The sequence below is a fragment of the Hibiscus syriacus genome, unplaced genomic scaffold (genome assembly GCF_006381635.1).
Source record: "Hibiscus syriacus cultivar Baekdansim isolate YM2019G1 unplaced genomic scaffold, ASM638163v2 tig00110485_pilon, whole genome shotgun sequence".
Lineage (NCBI taxonomy): Eukaryota > Viridiplantae > Streptophyta > Magnoliopsida > Malvales > Malvaceae > Hibiscus > Hibiscus syriacus.
This window is the reverse complement of record NW_024062760.1, coordinates 34,090-50,117: the sequence shown is the minus strand read 5'-3', so window position 1 is coordinate 50,117 and position 16,028 is coordinate 34,090. Positions and strand designations below refer to the sequence as shown.

At 37.0% G+C, this 16,028-nt stretch overlaps 1 protein-coding gene across 1 annotated transcript; it reads right to left on the bottom strand.

Annotated features, from left to right (window-relative positions):
• Window positions 1-104: 104 nt before the first annotated feature.
• Window positions 105-4,038, bottom strand: LOC120129373 (light-mediated development protein DET1-like). Its single transcript, XM_039146892.1, has 11 exons — window positions 3,709-4,038; window positions 3,174-3,604; window positions 2,809-3,037; window positions 2,319-2,465; window positions 2,049-2,117; window positions 1,875-1,931; window positions 1,390-1,470; window positions 1,146-1,310; window positions 856-951; window positions 566-665; window positions 105-386 (listed from the first exon to the last, which is right to left on the bottom strand). Exons 1-11 carry the CDS (start codon window positions 3,814-3,816, stop codon window positions 244-246), a joined length of 1,626 nt encoding a protein of 541 aa, XP_039002823.1. The 5' UTR covers window positions 3,817-4,038; the 3' UTR covers window positions 105-243.
• Between the last annotated feature and the right edge of the window lie 11,990 nt (window positions 4,039-16,028).

Below are 16,028 nucleotides of genomic sequence, written 5' to 3'. Positions count from 1 at the left end.
AATAGAAAATAATATAAATTATAAAAATTACTAGCTCTACCATCAGACGGTTTAAAGCAGCATGTATTTTTACAGTTTGGGTTGGGTTACAATACTCAATGAGTGAGCATCAAGTCATCAACTAGCAACTACCTAAGTATCAAGCATACATAATAACAACAATAATATCAACTACAAAACCAGCTCAGGACATTTCAAAAGAAAAAGGTGAGGATCGTGGCTATCAAAGCAGATACTTACAAATTATCTCCGGAAATGGATATTCACCGCCGATGGTGGCAAGAACAGAGATGGCTGGATGAAGGAGAGAGCCAAAGGCAAAAAGGGATGGAACAGGAAATGTGAATACTTTTTGCTCCGACCATCCGCGCTACCGAATTCCGGACCTAAACCGGAAAGGGTTAAACCGTTATTATTTTTCATGCTCTATGCACTTACAGTTTTTGATCGAGTAGGGTGAGAAAGGAGGACAAAGGAATAACCATAGACAGAAAGATCAATTATCGTGGTGTAAATGGAAAGCGAAATTCGATTAAGCCTTATATGAACAAAAAAAAAGTACTACCTGTCTTGATCTTAAATTTGTGAATGTTTGGTTGCCTCCTAGAAATGAACCTGATGGGATGATCCGTCAACTGTCTTGGCCGGTCAGTTGCAGATATCAGCTGCAAGAACATGCCAGAAAATGATTAGGCATTGGTAAACTGGATTCGAAGGGGCAAATAGACAATAAGGAGAGGGAAGGCATACATAGATCAAAGAGAAACTACGGCCTTAAATGCCTGACATAAAAGAACCTCGACATAAAAATGAGGTAAAAAGCATGGGAATGTATTAGCAGCCTGTGAATCACACCTTCTCATCGAAGCGGAAGAGCGACTGATCGAAGTAGGGAGAAGGGCTCATTGATTGACAATTTAAAGGCAGCGAGGATAGCATCTTCTTTACAAACTGCAGAAAAGATCAGGGACTTAGTCATACAAAACCAAAGATTGAAGACTTAAGATATCATGCCGGAAATGATTTCCAGCAACAACACTATTGTGCCTAGCATAACCTTAACCATCAGAAGAGAATTACAGAAAAGATACAAGAAAACTATAAAATAGTAGACTAGCAACAACTTCAGATTAAGAAATTCACACCTGCGAAGCACTGTTGGCTTTACTCTTCATACACATTAGTTGTTCAAGAGCATGAATATTATTTGAGTGAGAAGATATGAAATTCATATACATCGAGTTTGTTGATGTTGCATGGAAATGGCCACAGAAACGTTCAAAGAGAAGGTAAAGCTCGTCAGCTGCATTCTGAATGAAGTATAGATCATGTGATTGTTCAAGAATTCAATAAACGAGAAAAAAAAACAAAATAATGATGAAATAATACCTGGTAGAATGCTACAATTTCAGTTGTCTCCATATTATATACAGCAAAAAATGCAGGAAGTTGATCAGTGTTTCGTGATCCCTGGAATTTTCAAGTCAACAAATCATATTGTATTTGAATCAAATATTTATATATAAACCAACCAGTTTTCCAATTCAGAAAGTGTTGTTGAGGGTTTTATGATAAAGAACTATGAATTTTGAAAATCTTTCATCAGGCCACTAGAATATATTTCCTCAAATATTTCAGGCTTACTTTTACTGTTTATAAGGTCTATATTGTTCTGACTCATCATTTCTAACACCCATATCCAACACATAACTAAACGAGGGTATGAAGATAGGTTCCTCCAAAAACTTCAAGTACATGAAGATCTTGGGGAAAATGAACATATCAACATGCACCGTGTCAAATACATACCCATTTCCGACACTCACAACCAAGTCTGAGTAACATAAGTACAAGCAAAAGCAGGAAAACCTTACCCCCACATCAACACTGCCAAACTTGATAAGCAGGTGATGCCGGTCCAAGAATTGCACCTGTACAAGAGTTGTGCGTAATTTGTGACATAGAAAACAGAACAGACAAGTAAATCTTATCTGACTCGTAGAAAACAGCAAAACAAGTTTGTAGAACATAAGAAATTAAAATTCTACCTTCAAGATCACCAAATCAACATAGTCCTGGAAATGGAAATAGAACTTCTTCTTCAGGCATTGGACCCTCTAATATAGCAAACAAACATTACGATTAAATCTCTGAAATTAGAAGAGATAAAACTATATCTGAAACTTTTCATAAAGCTCATTAGAGCTACTGATAATATACAGAAATGTGAAAAAAAAGTAATTTCAAAAGAATAGAATTAAACACGAGCAAAACGAAATAAAAATTACTTTGGGAGTGCATAAAGCCGACTAACTAACCCGGGTTTGATCTGTTTCTTCACTCCATATTTCTCGGAATATGAATGAAAGTAAGCGTTGTTTGATACCACTCAAAAAAGAATTGTTTGAATTAGGCTGGTCATGATTTATACCATTATCTGCAAGGTCTCCACGATTGCCTGACAACTGATGCAGATAACTTTTGTCAGAAGTTGTGAAGTTTTATCATCATTGTCAGATTGTTAGTTCAGACACTCCTTGAAACTGATGAATGATAAAAACTATGGGCAGACGCCAGAGATGCAAGGTGATGAGAAAGCCATTTGTCTCGAAAATATTTATAAACACGAAAGCAAACACCACATCTACAGCCTAACAGGAAGCGCGTGAGTTGAAAAACACCAATAACTTAAATTTACTAGTAAGAAAGTAATAACAGTTAAAGTGGAATCACCTATGCCTAAGTTAATTCCTAAGATACTTGAAGTGGAAAACTCAAATATAGAACATAAAAGCAAAAGCATCTTGCCTGAGAACTAGAATTTATAAAAAGCTCATCATCTTCCCGACAATATGCACCAATAGCTCGCACATCAACAAGGTTCCCAGAATCCCTGATTTGAACAATGTGTATTGTTTGATAACGAAGCGACACAACCGCAAGCAGATCATCATACAAGAAGGCACCCATATTATGGGTAAAATTGACACAATCGTTGTGAAATACCTTTTCATCTAGTATAACCCCATCCTGCAACCTGATTGAATTACAAAACAAAAATTAAGAACAAAACCTCATAGCATTAACAAATGCAGTGTTCATCATACTGCTTAAATTGCCATTTATAGAAACAATTCTATAACTAATGCCAGTGTTCATCTTGATGGACAAACCTCAATAAGTGAATAGTGATTTTTTCAAACGATGGGACCCCAAGGATTGCTCCATCCGAGGCACGAGCATCTTGAATTTGAGCAGTGGAAGTGGCGAAAATTCCAAATTGATTACTCTCCATGTAGATAAAGAAGTCTTTACATATAAGCTCGTTGCAGGAAGCAAGTGATCGAACATATAACTGCGTGAAGAAACTCTCAAATTTCTTAGCTTGGGGAGGGAGTTCGTGGGTATTATCACAATCCTCTTCTTTGCACGAGTACGAAAGCCACGTCGGCCTATAAACAATCAAATCCTGACGATTCCTACTAAAACTCACAAAGTACTGACCATCATCCGTGAACTTAAAAAACGAATTGTCGGGGCATTCCAAATCGTATATCGTGAAACCAGGAACTAAATTCTCGTAAAATTTTCTAGCGCAATGAACCTGTTGTGATTGAGACAAATCATCGAACAAGTGGTAGGCAACAAAAAATAAGAAACGCATAATAAAATACCAAAAAATAAATAAAAGTTGGGTAACGTTTATACACTGGTTCCGGGTGCTGGGGTGCGAATTTGGCGCTCGAAAACACGAGAAGCGACATTGTTGGTGTTAAACGTCACCTTCGAATCAAAATTCTTTTTATTTATGATCATCGAATCAAAATTCTTGAAGAAAAACAAAATATTAGTTTTTTGGAAATTTGTGATGATTTCTAGTTTGGTTTGGTTCTTATCGAGAAAATATGGTACAGTAAAATAAAGATATAGAAAAATGGAATAAATTGGTGGCGAATGGGCGTTGAGGGGAGCAATGGGGGAGAAGGCGACGACGTGGGCTGGAAGAGTTGAGAGGCTGAGAGAGCGTTGAGTGGAAAGTGTGGGACTTTGGTTTTTAAAAAAAGCTACAACAAAACAACGGATGAGATATTTGTATTTTCTTTACGGATAAAGTCCTCTGAATTTGTCAATTTTTTAAGGCTTAATTATAAAATAAGTGCTCAAACTATACCAATTTTTTCAGATAGGTGTTCAAACCTTTTTTTGAATCATTCATATGTGTAACATTACAAACGTTATCACTTTATGTGTCTGGACCATAACGATCGTTAAATTTCACCGTTAAACTCCATCGTTAAGTTAAACGTGTCACGTTATGGTAATTTTAAATAAAAAATAATATTATATATTTAAAAAAACTAAAAAAAATTGGAAAACTTTTAAAAAATCTCAAAACTTTGAAAACTCTAATTTCAATCCCTAAACTCACACCGACCATCACCATTTGACGTCAATCAGACCTCCATCAGAACTTACACCCTATGACAAGTCAAACTCGGCCATAAATGGCGCGTATTCGACGAAGGAAAATACAAAATCACGACTCAAAATCACACCTCCGGTGAACTCAAACCCTTAAATTCACGACACCTAGGTGATCCAATGACGTGCACTACAGTAAGGGAGACAAAAACCGACCTGAGAGATGGTAAGGGGGCATCGCTAACGACGACTGTGGCCAATAAAATGGAGGTTAGGATTAGGGTATGAATTTGGTTTTTTAGGGATTTAGGGTTTTTTGTAATTTTAGAAAAATTAAGGGTTTTTTATAAATATAATAATTTAAAAAAAAATTACCAGAACGTGGCACATGTCAATTAATGGAATTTTTTAACGATTGCTACGTCCCAAGCACTTAAAACAATAACGTTAGTAACGTTAGGCACTTAGATGATTCAAAAAAGTTTGGGCACCTATTTAGAAAAAATCAGTATAGTTTGTACACTTATTTATAATTAAACCCTTTTTAATGGATAAACTACATGTTTTGAACCCCAACTTTTATTCTGTTGTGGTCACCCAACTATTTTTTTTCAAAATCATGCTTAATGTTACGTTTTTTTTCAATGATGATGTAACATTATCTTACACTGACATGTTAGCATCACCGTTAACTTTTAACGAGATATGACCAAAATTAAACGTTAGATATGATTTTTAAAATAATAGTTAAGTGATCAAAACAAAATAAAAGTAGTTGAAGTACTAAACATGCAATTTATTTTTAATTTAATATTTAGTTTCTTATAATTAAGTCAACTGGTATTTTGATTGCAGTACACTGTCATAATATTTTATTGTTGAAATAATTTAAGATCAAATATATTTATTCAAATTATATGTTGGAAGAGTACTGAAATTAGTCGGGAGTGAGGAATCCGAGCAGAGATCAGTGAACCAAAAAGTGTAACGACCAGGTTACGGATGTCTTCCCGGCTTCACTGTGAGTATCGGACTTTGATTGTCGACTCCCGGTACGCTTACATTGATGATATTGTCCCTAAAGATCTTATCCCCTATGGAGAGGTCCAAGGGAGGCACACATCTTCATGTGACAATACAATACTTTCAATGTAAGTGTGCTCAGGGTGACGATAAAATCCGAATATGTTCGACGATGCGAGGCCATTCAGATCTATTGCGGGCCATAATAAAAATGGAGCTGTATAAATTTTACCTCTTGACCAACTTCCATCCTAACTTTCTTAGCTTGAAAACCATATGGATCTATTGCAGGTCATAACATGAAGTATAAAGGTCACTACCCATGAATGAATCGATTGAAGGATGAAACGTAACGGTATATGTCGAAAGGCACATGTAATTTACCTTGATTAACGGCAATGATTTCCTTATTCGTGATGATTTTCATGGTCTCTTCCGTCATATTTCTTATATCGCAACCGAGAAGAAGAGGAGCCTGCGATAACATTTACGTCTCGACCAGAAGCAGAAGTCGAAATGGTTGATCAGCAATACATACATACATATATGTATAGCAACATGCATATTAGATTAGAACAATACATACACACATACATACATATATGTATAGCAACATACTTATATTAACATATTCATATCCAAGCTTGGAGAGCCCGGTCAAAACGGGAGCAAATGCTGTCGAAAGAAACCGATGATACTCGGATTCGAGTTAGTGTCAGATACATTTGTGATAACATGAATCAAAAAACAAAATAAATTTAAAGGAAATTGAATAAATGGTGCCTATATATACCAGTTTCTCTTATCATTTTTTCATCACCAAAGTGGTTCCAGCTGTTCCAACTGCATTCAAAAAGGGAAAATCTCAGAAAAAACATAAAGTTCAATCAAATCACGGTTACTGTCATGTCTGATATCAGTATGGACCAGACATTTTTACCATCTTTGAAGAACTTTCCAAATACATAAATATCTTCGAAAACCCAAGGTTTTTTTGGAAGAAAACTATGACGTTTTAAGTTTTAATACCCCATGGGAGGAGTCGCTCCAAGACCATTAGTCAGCATGTTTCTTCTGCTTGTTGCTACTGTCAGAGGCGCCAACGCCACCATCTCCGCCGTCATCGTTGCTAGCGCCACCACAGCACAGCGTCGCTTCCCCATCTCCGCCACAGTTTTTACAACAGTTTATGGTTAAAGCAAAAGAACTGTGGTTTCTATGGATTTGTAGAGGATGAAAGCGAGAACAGAAACGTGATGGGGTTTTGTGTTTTTTCTTTCATGGTTCATGCAATCTTTTTATATTACATAGATCGCCCTTTGTCTATTTATTATATTAATTAGTCGGACTAAGATTGCATGTAAAATAAATAATATGATTATCATTTGAGTAAATGCTGGTTAATTCAAATTTATTGGATATAATTGATAGATGATCTAAATCGATTTATTTGACACGTCATAATTTCAGTTATATCCTTTTATTTATAATGAGACACGAAATATGTTTATTAGTTAATATTGTTAAAATTAATTTTGGCAGTGTATTTAAATCTCCAACCTCTTAATTAATATCAAAATAAAATATTTGATATTTGGTATTTCATTTTAATAATTAAATAAATAAAAGTATATTAAAAGTTACTAAACTATGTTCAAAAAATTTATTTAAGTCATTTAACTTTTCAAAATTATAAAATAAATATTAAATTTATTAGAAAGGAATAAAATAATCATTAAAATTTATCAAATTATTATTTTATTGAGTAAAATTTCATACAAATGCTACCTTGCAAGTAACTAGAGTGTTCATTAAGTTCTTCAAACCCAGAAACAGTTTACATACAACCCACTGTTGGCCAAGACAACAGAGCAATACTTCTGATACAAAGCAACCAACACAGATCATTTACTCGGTGAAATGCAATTCGGTTTTCCGATCCTTACATTATACAATGTTATCCCGGTCTCTGTATCGTGCCCGTTTCGGCGGTACGTACTGCACATGAACATCTTCACATATATTCTGTATGAAGGAACTATTAACTGATACTGCCCTCAGAAATACGGAAGAAAATCGACAACATGGTATCTGCAATACAGATTTCATCACTGATATTCGAGAACAGAGATCACAAGCTGATGTCTACATGAAGGAAGATTGAAGCTTCGATTTCCAGACTTTCAGGTGCAACTCATTTCGTGGAATTGTTGCAGATAACCAAGCTTAACAAAGGAGCAGAGCAGTCCTTTATAGCATAGCAATAGGACCTCAAATCTCATGATCCAAATTTGCCTGCAATGTCATATCCATTAAGCGTTCGATTTTGTTCATAAAAAGACACCATAACAATTCTCACCAACATACAGGAGATAAATCTTGAAGTCACAAAAATTAGTCCAAGTGAAGTATATTATCAAGAATATACATTTGTTTGAGCTTAACAATGTAGAGAAAAAAATATTGAGCAATACATTTTGCCCAACTACAAGATTCCAGGTCCAGCTCAAGTCTAAATAGAACAAAAGACCGTAGCTAACAAGGGAGAAGAGGCAGTAAGTATGCCTATTTTGGAGAATAAGACGGTGACATTTTATACTGATACATACTATCAAAGCAACATCTCTCATGCAATGTAATCACGTAAACAAAGAGGAGTAGCACCTGTCCGACGCATCATACAATTAAGAGAGTTGGTTCCCATTAAACTTACAACCCGCAGCATAAAGAAGAAAATAACAGCAGTCAGCCACAAGCTTAAGTTCCACAAAGTTTACAAAGAGCCTCATATTTTCTTTCGGTTCATGGCTTAATGTCAAATGATGGTTCAAGAAATAATGACAAAGTTCAGCTATTATTCTGGCATCATCTCCATTTCAGCGGTATCCATGAAAAAATCTGAAGGAACAAATGACAAAAAGAATGAGATGTTAATTAATATACTTACCATCTGCAACATACAGCTTTCATAGCCTTGTCAACCCTGTTAGCAGGCTATGAGGTTCCACATCAAGTGTCAATCCCTTTTGGAGCATTTCTTCAGCAAACCTCACGGTCTCTTCTTTTATTTTGCTCTTCCCATACCCATTGATTAACATCTTGTAAGCCGTTAAATCAGGTGCAAAACCCTGGGTTACCATTGTATCAAAGACATCCTTCGCCTTACACATTTCACCAAGCGCACAATACATTCCGATCATTGTCCTGTAAGTAAATTCATTAGCCTTCACACCTTTTTGATCCATCACCTTCAATACTTCATGAGCTTTATCATTTGCTCCTTGTTTGATAATAGCATCCAACAGAATGTTAAAAGTTTCAATATCAGGAACAATATGTTCAACAACTATAAATGGCACAAGCACTTCCCACGTATGCAATGTCCTGCTATCTTCTCCCGGAGGGCATCATTGATGATATCACCTCCCAAGTGCGCTCATTTTGGTGGTCCGGAAAGCAGGAAAAAAGATGATGGACTATGGTCTCTTGGGAGAAGATCTGCAGAGCTAAAAGAGAAGATTGAGATATAGGGACCTCAAACTATTTAATTTTGTACTTTTGGGTACTCAAGTGTGGAGGATTCTTCAAGACCCTGAATCATTAGGAGGAAAGATTTTGAAAGCAAAGTATTTCCCCAACCATGATCTTCTTGACGTCAATCTAGGTGAAAAAGCTTCTCACGTGTGGACTAGCATCTTTAAAGTAAAGGAAGCGCTCAAAGAGGGATTTTCTAGAGAATTGATTTTGAAGGGCATGTGAGAATGTTCAGGTATGCATTGAGAGATTCCTCACCAATTCAATGGACATGTTCCTATCAAGACAACAAAGATGACGCTGTTAAATGCTCGGACTTCATGCTTCTAGGGATGCCAAGATGGGACGAAGGTAAAATTAGGAGAGTTCTTCCAGCTAAGGATGAAGACAAAGTTCTAAGAACCTTGATTGCCCCTTCTAATTATGACAAGCTCATTTGGAGCCACTACTCTTAAGGTTGTTTCTCGGCTAAATCAGGGTACAACTGGCTATTCCTCTGGAAAGAGATTCCTAGGGACAATGAAAGAATATGGAAGATTCTTACCAAGTTGCCCATTTTACCGAAAATTAAGATCTTTGGGGGGAGGGCTTGTCACGATGCCATTCTTACGGGAGAGAAGCTTAAGAAGACACATGTCTCTGAGGAAGCCTGTCCTTTTTGTAGGGATGTCTTAGAAATGTTGATTTACGCCCTGAAGGATTACCCACAATCAAAAAACACCTTGTGACTCTCAGGCTTGAAGGTTCACATCATTGAGTGACAGGGCGAGTCTTGTAAAGAATGGTTGAATTGGTCCGCCTTTCAATTGGATCACATTGGACTGGCCAGATTGGTAATGCTCCTGTAGAACTTATAGAACAGAAGGAACAAATTCATTCACGATTGTGACACATAGGATGACACAGAAGTGGTCATTGTAGCTTGGAACATTTGCTTTGAATTTTTTGAGATCAATGAGAGCTGGACACACATATCAACAGCCACTTTTCGCTTTCGGAAATGGACTAAACCTCCTAACTCTACCATCAAGATTAATGTGGAGGACCTGCTGCACATCCAGCAATGTCGTTGCCATTGGGGTTGTGGTAAGAGATAATATTAGTATGGTGGTTAGTTGGACGTGTAGGCAAATCTTATACTCATTAACCGCCGAATCTGCAGAAGTTGAAGCGTTTACTCAAGGGATCAAGTTCGCATTGGAAAATGGTTGGAACTTGGAACAACACAATTATTGAAGAAGATGCAATGTCCATCGTTAATAGGCTCGCCAATCATAGCAAAGATGTTTCCACTATCGGATTGCTCAATGAAGCGTGAGGGTTCCTAGCCTCAAATAACGGGCTTAAATTTTTTTATGTTAACCGAGAGGCAAACAAGGTGGCTCATAACCTCTCCCAATGAGCTTTGTCGAATCCCAATCTGTCCGTATTGGTTTTATTATGACGAGCCGAATTGTATTAGATCTTATGTAATCTATAACGTTGCCCCCGAGAATTCCTGATTAAACCTCCAATGTCTATCTTCCTCCAATCCTTACTTATCGCTCCGTCGACATTCAACTTTAAAAACCCCTCTGGAGAAGGAAACCGGCTCAAGTAACATGATAATTTTCGAGGTCGATTATTAGAAAGCTCAAGGGAATCTGCTAAAGATGGGTCACCAATTAAGGAATCGAGCAGCAACAAAGCCTCAGGAAATTTGGCTGAAAACCAGGAAGCCAAACGGAACCTAGCCAAGAAACAAAGACTTGAGAAATCAACTACCCCCTCCTAAAAAATAACAGAATTCCTTGGTTTCCAAATTGACCATATAATAACCGCCCGGGATGAAGGGCCAGAACCGTGATCGAGGAACAAGCGACTTTCATACTGACAGGAGACAATAGATATCGTTCGAAAGAGTCGAAGAGATATTCCAGAAGCGGAAAAAATACAACCAAATATTCCAGGCAACATTGCACGATAGGAACAAATGATAAACATGTTCTGGTGTAAACTTACATAATGGACAAGAAATATCAGTTACAACCGGAACTTCTCGCTTAAATAATTTCGTTCTCACAGCTATTTTCTTATGAATCACCTGCCACGTAAAAGATTCCACCCTTGGTGGGGCTAATGCGATCCACACGCAATTATTCCAAAAGGGGTCCTTTCCAGTCGAATTTAGAATTTCTCTCCTACAAGATTTGACAGAATAATGCCCATCCCCATTGCCTGTCCACCACAACCCATCATTGACGCCTTATTTGACACTCCAATTACTTAGTAACTCCATAATTTTTAACCAAAGATCCAATTCCCAATCACTAAGATTTATCCTAACTCGAATATCCCAAAACCAACCCATCGAGCCAATTTGCCCATCTCAGAAATTTTCCCATCTTTATTCGAAGAAAGAGCAAAGATTCTCGAAAACTGATCTTTTAAAGGGGCATCCCCGATCCACTTATCGTGCCAAAAAGCGATTGCCTTGCCATCCCCTACTCGTGCTCGAATTTTACTTCGAAAACAAGAACTAAACAAATCATCCTTCGCATGGTTATTCACAACATCTCTCAATATCCAAGAAACTTGTGGAAACGTAAAATTATCAAGAAATAAAGATGGGGAGTCGATATTATACCTGCAGTAAATCAAACTCTTCCATAACGAAACTGTATCCGTTCCAAACTTCCAAGCCCACTTCCCTAACAGAGCTCGATTTAGTAAATCAATATCGGGAATTCTCAACCCTCCATTTTCCTTTGCAAGGCATAGCGAGGACCATTTAATCCAATGAATCTGATTCCTCTCCAAGTTGCCACCCTATAGAAAAGAAGCCATGATGGAATTCAACTTCTTACACACAGAACGTGGCAATTTAAACATTGATAAGTAGTACATCGGCAAGGCTGCGATAACCGATTTTAGAAGAACTAATCTGCCTGCCATAGAGAGAGTAAACGCCTTCCAGCCAACAAGTTTCTCATAGAATTTCTGAATAATGGGATCCCAGAGACGGACCAAATTCCTTTTGAGTCCAAGGGGAAGACCAAGATATTCCGATGGGAAATGACCCACAAAAACACCCACTGCTAGAGACCAATTCTTGAGAGATTCCTCATCTACATTTATCTCAAACAATCTTTTTTTTTAACAATTCAAAATCAAACCAGACATCAAACCAAAGACACGTAACACTCTAATAACATTTCTAATATGTCCTTCCGAAGCCCCACAAAAAATAATAAGGTCGTCTGCGAATTGGAGATGAGAAAACAAGAAGGAATTGCCATCCTTACCTATTTGAAATCCTTAACAAACCCAAAGAGACTGCCTTTGCAAGCAACAGATTCAGCACCTCCCCTACCAAATTGAACAACAAAGGAGAGAGGGAGCAACCTTGTCGAAAACCCCTGGTCATTCCAAATTCCTCCGTAGCGACCCATTAACAAGTATAGAAATGGAAGCAAAGGATACACATTTAACAATCCACGATATCCAATGCTCAGACCATCTCCCTTAAGGTTCGGAAAAGAAGAGGTCATTAATGGAGTCATACGCCCTCTTAAAATCAACTTTCAACACAAAATCTCGACGCCCTTTTTTTCTCCAGTAATCAATTCATTCGTTATCCATGAACAAGCAATCAAGAATTTGCCCCCCCCCCCCGGGATAAAGGCAAATTGAACCGGACTTACAATATTATTTATACAGGACCTAAGCCTCAGAGAAAGAACTTTTGACAGCATTTTATAAGGTTTGCCCATAGGCTAATAGGCTTAAATTCCTCCAATTCAATCGAGTTTAATTTTTTCAGGATCAAAGTAATGAAAGTATGATTAATCCCATTTTCCCACTCCTTACCCAAGTAGAAATCCTTAAAAAATCTTAGAATCAGATCCTTTAAACTTGGCCAATATTTCTTTAAGAATCCTATATTTAACTCGTCTGGTCCATGTGCTTTGTTACTGTCCGAAGATGATATAACATCCCATATTTCCACCTCTAAGAGCGGCTTTTCTAGATATGTAACTTGTTCATTCGAAAGCTTCGAGAAAATAAGATCCATCCCTTCTATATCCAGAGCAGATGAACAATTATAAGTACAATTCAAAAAATCGTGAATACTCTTTTTAATAACCATGGGATCCGAGGCCTCTCTCCCACCAACTTTCAGTGATTTAATGGTATTTATCCTTCTCCTTATCAAAGCACAAGAATGGAATACCTTGAGTTACGGTCTCGTCTTTAATCCATTTGGATCTAGAATTCTGGAACTAAATACTCCCTTCATTGCGATATATAGTCCACAATTCCTTTTTGTAAGCAATCAAAACTTTCCGATCATCGGAAGAGAGACCCCCCGGTTGAAATGTAGTCTCCATAGAATTAATCTTCTCCTCTAGGTTTTGGATTAATTATGGTAGTCTTTTAGAAATATTCCTCGGCCAATTCTTCATTTCGGATTTAGTTCCTCTGATAATACTCAGTATGCATCCTCTTTTGTTCTCCAACTTCAAAGTTTTTATCGTGGACTCTACCATGTTGACGAAATCCTCATCCTCCAGCAGATAATTATACAGCCGAAAAGGTTTCGATCCCCAATTCACTTCCTATGAAGCCAATTCAATAGCATTATGGTCCGATAAAGTTTTCGGGAAAAGCAACTGAGCAATATCTGGATAAACTGTCACACACCTGCTGTCAACCAGAAAACGATCTAGTCTTACCGAAGAAGGATTTTCTCTATTAGACTGGTGAATGAAGCTTCTAAGAATATTTATCTTGTTCCAATTCTGGTTGACTCCAATTTTTTCTTCTGTTGATAAATATACATTGAAATCTCCACCTATACACACATGAATTCTCAGTTGGTCAACAAAAACCAGTAATTCCTTGAAGAAAACTTCTTTCTCTTCTTCAACAACATGACCATAAATATTGATGAACCCACATGAAATTTTTATCTCTAATCATGCCCACAATCGTCATGAATCTCGGATGATAGACTTGATCTGAAACTTCAAAAAAAGTTCTTATTCCAAAAAGAAATTAATCCCCTTAGGCGTTTGGTTCACGGAATGTAAGATTACCAGGGAATAAGATTACTAAGAATGTTGTATTTTGTGTTTGGTTAGCTTAGCAGGAATGTAAGATTATCGTGTTTGGTTAAAAGAATAAAAGATTATTAGAATGTATATTTGACCAAATTGTCCTTATTATATATTTGTATAATATTACAAGTTGGAAAATATTTATATTTTTTCTTTAAAAATTTAAATTCATAATATTTATATATTTTTTACAAAATTAAAAATATAAAAAAAGGTTTAATGAAAGGGTAAAATTTTATTTTAACCCCTGAACTTTATATTAAATTTTAATTATAGATTTTTTTTTTTGTAAATCTAAAATAGTTTAAGAATAAATTTTTAATTTAACCTTCGTAGAATTTATATTATTCAATGACAGAATAAATATATTTTTGAAAAAAAAATAAAAATTTAAGGGCATTTTAATTCAAAACACTGGTAATCCAACAATACCTAAGGAAATAGAGGTAATAACATTTCCGATAATATACACCAAAAATTCACTATCGGTAATCTTACATTACTGAGAATGAGATTTCTAGGCTAACCAAACGGGAGAATGTGGATTCCATTACTATGAGAATCCCACATTCCACCATCCAAACACCCCTTACAGTATCAGAAGCTGACGAAAAATAGTGACCTTGTAATCTTTCCCCATTCAATCTTCTCAGTAAAGCCCGTTTGAAGATCTCCATTTTGGGTTCCTGTAAGAAAACGAAAACTGGTTTCCTCTCCTTCACCAATCTCCTTACCACCCTGGATTTTTCATTTCTCCCCAGACCCTTTATATTCCAAGAAATAACCGAGACCCGTATCAGGCCTAGCTGAATTAATGTTATCTTCCTTTGGTAGAGAATAATCGGTGCTATCTTTATTGGGCCTATATTCGCATCATCAGGCCGAAATGAAGGATCTCGCACAAATTCTCTCAAACCCAAACCCGCAAGTTCTACATGCACTCCGATGCCCCAGGTAGTTGGGACCCTATCATTTTTTCTCAAATTATTAATCTCCCCCTCGAGCCTTCTTGTACACTTTCCCCTATACCAACACTTTGAATATTCAGACGATCATGCCCTTTCCCATTAATATTAACATTATCTTTCCTCATCCTTAATGGAAGGATCCTCGAGTCCCCCACAACATTAGTTTCTGATGAGCTTCTATGATTGCCACATGTCCTCCCCCTCCTCAAGCCACGACATCACCCTGTCCTGTGACTCAAGGTATGACAGTTGATTTTCCTTCTCCCCCAGAAGACTCCGATCACCATCGTCCGAACTTTCCGACGACTTTGAATACCATAAATCTCCAAATTCATCCTCAGCTATCTGGTCAAATTTGCACGAAGAGTCGGTTAATGACAACCCATTCTTAATTTTTATTACAAACGATCGCCCTTTAGTATGAATGGACGATGATAACGGAATATCAAACGGGCTATCCACCCTCATAATCAATTTTGCGACTGCCAGATCTTTCTTCTTCCTCGTCTTTTCCTGGATACACACTAGCTTTCCCCAAGATTAGCCAAACTGGAAAAGAACGAATCTTGCCAACAATTCAAGGGAACCCCAATGAGTTTCACACTACAAAAAGCCATGGGTATTCATTCTCCAGAACTAAAAAGTCCAGCCAATCAAACCAGAACAGTAGTTCATCCCTTTTGTTTAAACATGCGTCATTTAGCAACTCCTCTGACTGGAAAGTAATAATACATGCGTTCCATGCATAACCCCACTTCGCCTCCTTCATGTCTATCCCATTGCTGTAAAGAGATTTCTGAATAAGCTTTAACTCAAAACAAGCTTTAACAATGCCCGTCAATGAACGCTTGATCCAGTCTGATTCCTTCAAGGGGAAAAACATTATCGATTCCTTATTTTCCAACCCTTCCCTCATTTCACTTGCCCCCAAGAACTGTCTCTCTCCAAGAACACTATCATTTTTCTTGTTACTGACCAAGGC

Bases quoted from the DNA above. Each gene is read 5' to 3' on its own strand.
- LOC120129373 (XM_039146892.1), bottom strand. From the start codon at position 3,816: ATGATCATAAATAAAAAGAATTTTGATTCGAAGGTGACGTTTAACACC. The intron at 2,466-2,808 runs GCAAGATGCTTT...TATCTGCATCAG, and splicing joins TTATAAATTCTAGTTCTCAG to TTGTCAGGCAATCGTGGAGA. The intron at 387-565 runs GTAGTACTTTTT...TTTCCGGTTTAG, and splicing joins CAAATTTAAGATCAAGACAG to GTCCGGAATTCGGTAGCGCG.